Source organism: Ochotona curzoniae, unplaced genomic scaffold, assembly GCF_017591425.1.
Source record: "Ochotona curzoniae isolate NIBS_2020 unplaced genomic scaffold, NIBS_Ocur_1.0 contig_66, whole genome shotgun sequence".
Lineage (NCBI taxonomy): Eukaryota > Metazoa > Chordata > Mammalia > Lagomorpha > Ochotonidae > Ochotona > Ochotona curzoniae.
Window position 1 is genome coordinate 14,743,999 of NW_024466512.1, and position 12,069 is coordinate 14,756,067.

The following is a 12,069-nucleotide window of genomic DNA, read 5'->3' on the forward strand; positions in this document are numbered from 1 at the left end:
AGTTCATATGCAGTCATTCAATAATATCTCTTATTATATTCAAAACATTTAAAGATTAACTAGCTTGATTTCATAAGGATAGTCTAGTTGCTGGTACAAGAAGCAATGTCAGGCAAGGGCTCTTACGCAATGGCAGCAGCGCAGACGCCACCCAAAGGCCACTGCAGAAGCTGTGCGAAAATGGAGTTGCAAGTTACTCGGTGCAAAACACCCAAATCCTCATGTTTTATCTTCATAAGAAATGTTTGTAGCTCCTTAGCTATGTATTGCTTACATGTGAGCATCATTTAAACATGTAATATTGTAATCATTTTGCACGTCTATTACAGACTAAAATAAATGTAGGTAGGAGGCAAAATGCTTTAAAAATTGTAATATTTCATTTTAAGAAACAGTGTTTTTTGAGAAGAACACTTCAGATTCTACTTTTAATGTTCAAGTTTCATCATATTACTATACGAACACATCTGAAGCAGAGATTTAAAAACCACACACACACACAGGCTCTAGGTAGAGCTGTAATAAATTCCTTTTATAAACAAATTTTTAACTGAAAAGCCACAGTAGATGGAAGAAAAAACGGATAATACTTGGTAAAATCCAGTGACATCTACAATAGTTTTACAGCACATTTAAGCATTCTAGGGTTTTATATCTTCACCTGCCTTTCATTTCTTGGTTGCTCCTTATAAAATTGCCAATTATGAATAAAAGCTTGACCTCACACTTAGTTCAGAATTTTAGCGCCAGGAAAAGCAGAACGGTCCAAATTGCTACCTCAATATTATAGCTTTAATTAAAACAGGAAAAAAAAAAGTTTGTTTAAAACACAATGCCCAACTAAATGAAAAAAAATAAAACAAGCAGCAATATGTAATTACATGTAATAGTCATTATATGGGAAGTGTGTTTTAGGATATCTATACTGCACTTGCTCAGTGAGTCTCCTAACAATTAAATCGACTTAGACCAACACTACCAAAAGTAAAAGGACTATATAAGGGATACACATTTACAATACTGCTAGTTTCAAAAGCAGTAAAGCTAAAAAAAATTAAAAATAAATACATCAAATAGCACATCTTACAGGAACCACCACTGAACTGCCAATGGCTTCTAGGCAATGTGCTTCTTTTCCATAATTGTCCTACCAACTATTAAGAAAGAAAAGATGAAATCACAAGTAATGATACTGAACTGAATTGTTCTAAGCCAGTGCCCCAGATGTGGGGAAAAGTGCATTTAGTTCAGCAGCAATATAGCACAGTGTGAAGATATTGTGCTTAGACACAAATATTCGAAAATTGAAAGATGTACCAGGCAAGTCAAGATATAAAACCATAGCACACTGTTAAATAACCTTGAAACATACATATATTGCAGTTTTCAAAGAAAGACATTCATTTCCTTGTACAAGGATAGGGAGAAATCCTTAAAGTTACCTATTGTAGTTTATGATATAATAAATACATATCTATATAGCATTGTATATACATATATAGAATGTTTGTTTATGGGTAATTTATTTACTTGTTTTCCAAATTTTTGACAGTTTTTGTGGATCTGCAACTTTCAAGAATGACAAAACTTATTTTCTTTACATGTTTCTGTTGCCCCAAACCTAAGATACGTATATTATAAAAGGTCTTAACACCCTTTCCCCTAACAATAGACTCACTTGATATTTTAATCCATAGCACATTCGGGAAGCACAACTAAAGGAATTCTAGACTTTTGCCTGTATGTTTTCACTTTGCCACCTGTCTCAAGCAACTATCCTGTAATATTTCACCAGCTAATGCAAATTCTTTAGCTGAAGATATAAAATTCATATTTGATCAAAACAGAGCAAATCAAAATCGGGGGGGAGGGGAAATCCAGTGATTTACTCTGACTGTAAACAATATAAAAATTTAAACCTCAAATCTCAAAATAAGTTAAAAAAAATTCTACCTTCTGGGCCTATAAATATCAGAGAACTGGAAAGGGGGAAAATGTATATGAAAAAAAATGCAACAACTTTATCTTGTCCATTATGCTTCCTAAGAGAGTTATCTAACTGCTTCTGCCTCATAAATTTAGTAACTTCATAATTTGTTGGCAATAAGCAAATTGGCATACCAGATTACACAACAGAAAAACATCCATCAAATTCAGCAAAGAAATCTTATATAAGCCTTTTGTACATAATTTAAAAAAATCTAAATGGCTATGATTCCTCTATTAGCAGAAACACATAATGCAGTCTTTTTTAAATCTGCCATATATATCAATATCTACATAAATAGATACAGATATAGGTATGAAACATTAATGGCAGTCTAGTTTTGAACAGTGTGTGGGACCAGCGGATTTGTATCAAACCATGGCACGATATGGACCCTGCATCTTGAGGAACTGAATGATGAAAGAAGGGCCCCCAGCAACAATCTGAGGTGGAAGGTGACTGAGTGGACAGTTCTCGATACTCATGATGGAAAGCTTGCTGCAGAGAGCCAGTTCAAAGGGAAGGCTGTTCAGGTGGGGGTTGTCGTTCAAATACAGTTCTTCTAGGTTCTCCAGTGTACCTGTTTGGAAAAACATCAAAGCTTTTTAATTTTTTCAATTACCTACTGTTTAAACAAGATTTTACATTAGCATGATGCCACCTGAGAAGTGCATATATTTAACTTCCACTTATTTTTATTCTCTGTTTAAACTCTCAACGACTGTGTATCTTGAACAACTAGAAAATTTCAAACAACAGTGTCCACGTCACACTCCATACTAACTGAGTTAGAACCTCTTTCTTCGGGGCCCAGCGCGATGGTGCAGTGGTTAAGGTCCTCGCCTTGCAAGCCCGGGATCCCATACGGGCGCCGGTTTGCAGCTGCCTGGGGAGTGAATCATTGGACAGAAGATCTTCCTCTCTGTCTCTCCTCTCTGTATATCTGCCTTTCAAATAAAAAATAAATCTTAAAAAAAAACCCTCTTCCTTTAATGGCTGGTTTGGTTTACACGCTTAAAGAAGTTTTTTTTTTTTTTCTGGAAATACAAAATGGCTCTATAGCTTATATTTATATACATATACATACCATACACATACATTATAAATATATTTACATACTTACATACACATATCTTAAAACTGCAGAAGTAAGTTTATTACATGGTGTCTATAATCGCTTTTGTATTACAAAATAAAAATTGCTCATATTAATACATTTTTCATGTGGAAAGTTTTTAGTTTTTACTATATTATTTGGCTTTGATTTTATATATTCATTCAGAAAATTCTCATGTATTTGACCATAAGCCAAAAATGAACTTACTTAAGTCTTCAAAATCTTTTCTTATGCTCTTAATATATCTACTTCTAGGAACATTTCTCAAGCAATTACTTGAGGCCAACTGAATGAAGATGTTATAAATACACATGTAAAGCAGTCTCATGGGCTTTCAGTTCACAAACTTCAAGATCTGGACTTTTTGAATGTGTAATTGTTAGAAGACAAAAGTAACAGATTGCAGGTAATGGATTTAGGACATTATTTCAGCTTTAAAACAATGCTATGATAGGTCACTATTAACAGCCTTATTTTACATATAATATGGAGTTCACATATCTTATTCAATCACAAAACTAATAAACGGCACAGAAAGATTTTGAATTGTCTATTCTCTCCAAAATCACTTGTAATAGTAACAAAAATAAAATCAACAGTGCCTCTGGACAGCACCACATAGATGGAACAATACAATACACAGAACCACTAAGGTAAAAGCCATTATCTATTGATTTTGTGACCGCAATTAAGATGCTTTGCAAAATTGGATTGCAAATCACACTGCCTAAAATTTAAGGTTAATTCTATGAAATAAAGGCTGATTATGTAACATAACGAGTAAGAGGACACTGAAATATTTCCAGTTACTGCTATTAACATAATACTAATTCTAAAACATCAAAGGAAATGTTCCTTTGGCATAAGACATGATTATAAAAACCTGTGTGTTTCAAATCTGAAAATAGAAAATAATTCTCCAAATTCAAGATTACACATCAAACCTATACCAAAAAAACCCATCCATCAGCATTAACCCTAAATGCCCCAGGAGATCTAAATCAACAAGCGGTGCTCTATAAAAAACATCAAGCCTAATGTCACCTTAATTTACATTTGGTGTTATTACCTAAAATACTGTTTGCACACACAAAAGCAAATTAGTAGCACACAGCCAAGCATCCGTGGGGTTCTCACCAATTTCCTCAGGAAGATGAGTTAGTAGATTTTCTCCAAGGCCTAGATGTGTGAGATTGGTAAGGTGACCGATGCCTCTGGGAAGAGTGGTCAACTGGTTGTTTGTCAAGACTAATTTCTGAAAAGATTAACAAAATAAATTGCATATGTTTCCCACAACTCTTGTTAACTTAAATATATCTACTAAAGAATAGAACAACAGGAAATTTAGCTGACAATCAATTAATTTATTTTTCAAAACTACAATTTTTTTTTACAATGAAAAAAGTCACTTGAACATAAAACTTGCTATAATATGAAAATCTTATCTGGTGTTATGAGATCCAAATCATAAAAAATGTGTAATTTGGACTGAATTCCGAAAATCACAAAACCATCAGGACAACGTCTTTACCTGTAAATCCTTAAGATAAGCAATTTCATTTGGCAAGGATTCTAATTTATTCTCCTCTAGATCCAACTCTCGTAGCTTCCTGAGGTTTCCAAGACCATGGGGAAGCTTCTTGAGAAGATTGTTTGATAAAATCAGAACCTAAAGACAAATGATTGACAGTGTTTGGCAGCTTAAAAAAACAATTATTTATTATCACTGCATAACTTAAGATATATTAGGCAATGCTAATTTCCCAAACTGTAAATATCAAGTATAAAGCTCATTACATTTAATTTACATCTGAAAAGCACATCACCATACTAACTGAAAATAACTATTAAGATTTTAATTTACATAAAAACTAATAAAAATAAGAATGAATTTAAGTTATAGAAAACAAAATCATTTGCTCTGAGACTCATGTGGTTACTGATATGATACTATTTAAAAGTTAAAAATATCTAATGGAAAACTAACAATGTTCTGGCTAATTTTTATGCCACTTAGTTCTTCCAAAGTCATACAATTTAAAAATATAAGTATACATATAAGCATATATATATATATATTTACATATAAATATAATACAACAAAATAATAGCTCCCAGCCTTGATTCTTACTTGCAGGCCCTGACCTGTACTAAAATGTCCTGTGTCCGTATTTGCAATTAATCCTTATTATAAACATTATTATTATTAGATAGATACAATTACCCTCATTTCAGTTTAGGAAACTAAAAATCAGGTGACTTAAATCTACACATACACACAAAGACAAAACACATAGAGAAAATTGTGGATGCAAAATTAGTCTGACTTCCAAATCTGTCTGTCTTCAAATTCCATGCTTTTTACCTCTTTTTAAATAACTGAAATTACATTTTTTAAAAATACAGGTATGGGAATTTAAACAATATTTACTAGTAGTAAACATTAAAATAATGGAAACTCAAGGAACTTAGGAGAAATGATCTTTGACTAAGATGATAAGATGGATCTTTATAGAAAAACATTTTCAAAGAAAAAATGTGTATCCTAAATATTGGAAACAATAGAACTAAACACACAGAGCTAGAAATAGGCGCATCACATTTCTATCAGCAGATGGGGAATCAGGATGGAAAATTAGGGCAGAGGATCATGACAAATACTCTGAGCACCAGCCCAAGGAATCCGTAAGACAAGAGTGTCATTTTTAACAGGGGGAAAAAAGCTCTAAAAGATGTTTAGCTTCTGAGACCCCTTCTTTCAACGTTACTTTATAGCACTTAAACTCATCAAGCTTTGGTGTTTGCACAAGAGACATTCAGAACCATTAGCCCAGGCAAAATCTCCTTACACACAGAATGTATGCTGAACAATACTTGAATCTAATTTCTAATCTCCAAAAAACATTTGCTCAATTTTAATTTGAAATTCTGTGAGACAAGTGTGGACGTTTCCCAGGAGTTCAAATGATCATTATACTCACCTCAAGAGACACGAGCCCGGACACATCCTCGGGGATCTTGGTGAGCTGGTTAGTAGCTAAATTCAATTCTACCATACTAGTCCACGTTCCAAAATCCAAAGGAAGAGATGTTAACTGATTGTCCTAGAAGAGACGAAAAGCAGCATTGCAAATAGAATCATAAAAATGAAGCTCCTAAAACAGAACTCTCTCCCTAAGGAAAAAATTCTTAACAAAAAACTTCATTTCCCTTTTGATATCTAAATATAAAAAGAAAAAGCTACAAAAACTGTAAGGTTCCAACATTTCTCACATAATAATCAGGCGTTCATGCTTTATTTTTAAAAGAAAAATTAATTGTACTTATTAAAGAACTTCCATCCAGTAACCACTCCTCAAATGGCCAAAAGAGTTGACTCTGGGGCTCCCATGCTGGGCCAGGGCCCAGTCTCCATGCACATCAGCAAGGAGCTGGGGACCAGGCAGAGCTGCCAGGATTTAACCCAGCACTCCAACAGGGGACACTGACACTACAGGCAGCGGTTTAACCCACGGCAATGCAACACTGGCCACCAGGCTTTATTCGCTCCCAATATGACCATTTATGAACATGAAATAGTACACAAAGAAATGCATATTTCAGAGAATCTACTAACAAATATGGTATATAGTAATACGCAAAAAATGCAAATGTTGAAATAAAGGTATGAGCATAATAAAAAACATTTCCCCAAAGGGAAGTCAGGAACTGAGAAATTCTAGAGATGCTGAGCCTAATGTAACAGAGGAAAATATAATCTCAACAGGACTACATATTAGATCATTAAAACATGAATTATCTACAACCTCACTAGAAAAACTCCCAAGATAAAGTGTTTATCACTAAATAAAAGGAGATAAAGATCTTAATTTTGCTAAACAATTGATTCACCATTTTCCTACTTCTACAGAATCATTTGTGAAATATACTTTTATCAACAATGACTCTTAATACCCTGCTTCCTGATTACTAACAAACTATGCAGCCAAATTTAGCTATCTTCCCTGGGCTTAAAGTTTGTTCACTGTAAATTAAATTACTGACTAGAAATGTTTCATTTCTTTTCTCTCTTCACAAAAATTTATTATGAATTTGAAATTTGTTCATTATGGAATATGTAGATAAGTAGAAAAATATTAGAAATGTCCATAATTAATTTTTCTTAGTCTTTTATTTATTGGTCAGGGGAAGAGAACATAGGACGAGGCCGAGAGGGGAAGCGGAGGGATGGGGGGGGGGGGGCAAGAACAAGGTTCCCACTCACTGGCTCAGCGTTCTAGTGTCCTGCACAGCCCGGACTGGGCTGGGCGGATCCCAGGAGCTATAACCCAAGCCCCGTGAGTCCAACCACTTGAGTCATCACCTGCCACCTGCAAGTGCTTGTATTAGCAGCGTGATCAAATTGGAACTGGAGCTGGGAATTGAATTGAAATACTGGGAAATGGGATCTGAGTGTCTTAACCTGATGCCTATCAATTCTCATAATCAATACTAAACATCGTATTTTGAAAAACAGCAGCTACATATAAGCATAGAAATATAATGCATAAAGAGTTTAGTGCTTTAAAAATTATGTGTAAAAACAGATTTTTACATGCTTTAACTTCTTCTATTTAACAAAGTACTCTAACACTTTCAGATTATAGTAAATTTTTATGGTTTCATATTATCTCCTGAAGACATACTACTTAAATGTTAAATCCACATTAGTATAAAAAAAAGGTGGAATCCATGAAGTAAATCAGCTCTTCAATAAATATCCTTACAACTATTTTTATGGACATTTATGATTTTTTTCTTAAGAAAAAAGTCCTAAAGGCATTTGTAATTCTAAGACATTATCTGAGGAAAAGTGCCCCAAAATATCCTAATTAGTTTAGGTCCCATTAGCAAGGTTGAAGTATCCAATCTATACATCAATAGAGAAAACATAAATTTCTAAAATTGTTAGTAATTTCCTTTCCCTATAACAAAAACAGATTCTTACCTTCATATTCAGCTTACTTAATACTTTTGCTCTGGAGAAAATTCCAAATGGTATTTTATTGATTCGATTGTGTTCCATGTTAAGGGAATAGATGGTGGAAAACTGAGATGGACCTCCTACTGGGTATAACTGGAAGCAATTTCTAGCTAACGTCAAACTATTCAGTTTCACAAGACTAGATAAAAGACTCTGTAAAACAAAAAGGGAAACAAGTATAATAATGACAACTGCAACAAAACATTTTGTATAACAGCAGCAGTCTAAAGCACAACCCCCTCAATGGGCCAGACTCGGGCTGGGCCACTTCCAGCACGCCACCACTATACAACTTACTACGCAATTCTAGCAAATTGCTGCTTGGAAGAAATGTGGAGTCAGTATAGTCAGCTTTACAGAGTTATTTATTTATTTGTTCATTCATTCTTACAGATTCCATGCACACAGGGAGTTAGACTGGAAAAGGAACAACCAGGTTATGAACTGGTACCCAGGCACAAACTGACAGGGAGTTGGACTGGAAAGGGAACAGCCAGGACATGGACTGGTACCCATATGACTTGCTGCCATTGCAAGCAAAAGCTTCTGCCCCCACGTGACAGCACCAGCCCCAGATTTTCGATTTTAGCAGTACGAGAAATTGTTCTTTTTCCTCATTTTGACTTCACCAAGAAAAGAGGACTTCCTGTAGCTACTGGCTTCTCACAGGTAGCCAGCACTCTCAGGCAGGAGCCTGGCTCTGTTGCTTGCCTTTGGGACCCAGTCATTTTAAGATTTTAAGCACCTATCTCAAATTTTTCTTTCAGATTTTTAAAAAAAGAAACACATTAAGATATTTGCTTGTAAATTTTTAAAAATTCATATTTTTTAAAAATTATTTTATTTGGGTCCAGCGTGATAACATAGCAGCTAAAGTCCTCGCATTGAACGCGCCGGGGTCCCCTATGGGTGCAGGTTCTAATCCTGGCAGCCCTACTTCCTATCCAGCTCCCTGCTTGTGGCCTGGGAAGGCAGTTGAGGACGGCCCACAAGGCTTGGGACCCTGCACCCACGTGGGCGACATGGGGAAGGGCTCCTGGTTCCTGGCTCCTGGCTTCAGATTGGCTCTGCACCAGCTGCTTGGGGAGTGAACCATTGGATAGAAGCTCTTACTCTCTGTCTCTCCTCCTCTCTGTGTATCTGCCTTTCCAATAAAAATGAGTAATTTTTAAAAACAAATTCTTTATTTTTAGAAAGGCTTATCTGAAGGGCAGTTACAGAAAAGACAGAGATTTTCCATCTATTGGTTCACTTCCCAAACAACCACAACAGCTGGAGCTGAGCCAATCCACTGCGGAGAGGTTCTTCCAGGTCTCCCTCAGGGGAGCAGGGGTTGAAGGACTGCAGCCATTCTCTGCTGCTCTCCCTGGCCTTAAGCAAGGAACAGCTGCTGACACACAAACCGGCAACCATGCGGGATGCTGGTGCCACAGGCAGAGGCCTAGCCCACAACATCATGACCCAGGCCCCAGATTTATTCAAAAGATAGAGTTAGCCTTGAGGGGGTAGAGACTGACCAGTCAATCTTCCCTCTGCTGATTCATTTCCCAAAAGGTTGGAATAGCGGGAGCTGCACCAGACCAAATCCATGAGCTACTTCCAGATCCCCCTGTGGGGACAGGGGCCCAAACACATGGGCATCTTTCACTGGTTTCCCAGGAACATTACCAGCGAGCTGGATCAGAAGTGGAGCAGCCAGAACTTGAACCAGCACCCACAATGCCAGCCCTCTAAATTATTTTTAAGATTAACATAATGCCTGGCACAGAAAAAGCTAAAAAGTTATTTTTCTGAATTTAAATTATATTTCTAAAGTGATGATGACGTAAGATTTGTAGAAGATTAAGAAAAATGAGACACACTTTTTATAATACTTTGCCAATATTAAATGCTTACATCTTAAATTCCTATTCTGTTTAAATTCAAAAGCAGGGTAAAATTACTGGAATCCTAAAGCAGTTCAAAGTGAGCGCATCAACTGGAAGGACAGCAAGAGTTTTTAAATATTCATAGTAGGAAACAACATTCTAGGTACAAGTAAAGCAACATAGTGAATGAGCACAATGTGAATGCATGTGAACTTGAATGTTCAAACTGCATCCATCCACGAGAAAACTGGACACACAGTGCTTGAGGTGTTGGAACACACGGCAAGGCCAGTTAAAGAAAATAAACAGCCATAAAATCAAAGAAGCAATCCTGAAACAAACTGCAGATTGTTCTTTAAGAAGTTATCCCTTTTGGGCCTGGCACAATGGCCTAGAAGTTAAAGTCCTCACCTTGAACACACCAGGATCCCATATGGGCACCGGTTCTAATCCCAGCAGCCCCACTTCTCATCCAGCTCCCTGCTTGTGGCCTGGGAAAGCAGTCGAGGACAGCCCAAAGCTTTGGGACCCTGCACCAGTGTGAGAGACCCGGAAAAAGTTCCTGGATCCTGGCTTCGGATCAGCATAGCATCGGCTGCTGTGCTCACTTGGGGAGTGAATCATCGGACGGAAGATCTTCCTCTCTGTCTCTCCTCCTCTCTGTATATCTGACTTTCCAATAAATAAATAAATCCTTTTAAAAAAAAAGAGTTAATGCTCTCTCATATTTGGGAAAGGTCAACAAAGGCTCCCTGTAGCAGCTCTACCTGAAAGCAGGTCCGTTTAAACATACATGTCCACACACATACACACACACACACACACACACAAATTAGACAGAGAAAGACTCTTTCACAGCCACACAGAAGAGTGTTCTCATCCCTTTATAATCTCAAAGGAAAAAGACGGGGGACTGCTAAGGATCAGTGGTTGTGAGATTACAGAAGAACAGCAGTCAAATCCCTTTGTGTTATCCCTATAATATTAGACACATGTAGTTATGCATTTATCAAACTCCCAGACTATGCAACATCAAGACAGAATCTTTTTTGGTTGATCAGGATTTGTCAATGTAGGCTCACTAACTTTAACAAAAAACTTAAGCAGAAGGTAAACACTTTTTCTTTAAAACACAGACGTAACCAAACAGTGGGGCTTTGTATGTGTTATGGTGGGTTAAGCCGTGACCTCAACTGGCAGGATTTGAAGTCACAGCTGCCCCAACTCCCTGCCCATGTACTTGGGGAAGGTAGCAGACGGTGGCCACATCCGTGGGCCCCAATTCCCATCAGACACAGAGCTGCAGGCTCCCGGACACGGAGCAGTGAAATCAGTGCCTGCAAGATCTCGATCTGCCTCTTTCCAGAACTCTGCTTTGGAATAAATAAACTTTAAAAAAAAAAATCCTGATATTTCAGTTACAAAATACTGTATATGAAAGTACTTAGCTCAATGCTTATATCTTCACAGCAATCCAGTAATTATGAGTTTCCCTTCACGGACAGTAAGTTTGGCTGTATAAACAGCTTTAACTGGTGAATCTGATGAGGCAAACTGACACTGTAAAAGCTAGATCTGCTTTACGTAAGCTCACAAATTACATCTAAAAGATCTTAGTAAGGACTAAGGAATGTGGTAATTGCTTGCCTTATTACGGCCACCCATCCCTGATAGAAAAGAGCATTAAGCAGGAGACTTATCCATTCTGATCATTCTAAACTATAACTATACCAGAAGCACAAAATTCCAGACAGCCTAGTTCTCAGGACACAAGTGTGTGGATTTTACTGTTAGAAACAATTGTATCCTCCTCCTCCTTTTTTTTTTTTTTAAGAATCATCGTATTTTTATTGAAAAGTCAGATATACAGAGAGGAGGAGAGACAGAGAGGAAGATCTTCCGTCCGATGGCTCACTCCACAAGTGGCTGCAATGATTGGAACTGAGACAAACCAAAACCAGGAGCCAGGAGCTCTTCTGGGTCTCCCACGCAGGTGCAGGGTCCCAAGGCTTTGGGCCATCCTCAACTGCTTTCCCAGGCCACCAGCAGGGAGTCTGATGGGAAGCAGGGCTGC

At 37.0% G+C, this 12,069-nt stretch overlaps 1 protein-coding gene across 3 annotated transcripts in view; it reads right to left on the minus strand.

Annotated features, from left to right (window-relative positions):
• Window positions 1-358: 358 nt before the first annotated feature.
• The window catches only part of SHOC2 (SHOC2 leucine rich repeat scaffold protein), a 67,350-nt gene continuing 55,639 nt past the window's right edge, over window positions 359-12,069 (minus strand). For all 3 annotated transcript variants that reach the window (XM_040992119.1, XM_040992121.1, XM_040992120.1), the window contains 5 exons: window positions 8,092-8,280; window positions 6,086-6,208; window positions 4,636-4,773; window positions 4,242-4,359; window positions 359-2,567 (listed from right to left, as the gene is read on the minus strand). In XM_040992119.1, the coding sequence (XP_040848053.1) occupies window positions 2,359-2,567; window positions 4,242-4,359; window positions 4,636-4,773; window positions 6,086-6,208; window positions 8,092-8,280 (777 nt within the window). In that variant the 3' untranslated portion in view covers window positions 359-2,358. The remainder of the gene's footprint in view (window positions 2,568-4,241; window positions 4,360-4,635; window positions 4,774-6,085; window positions 6,209-8,091; window positions 8,281-12,069) is intronic.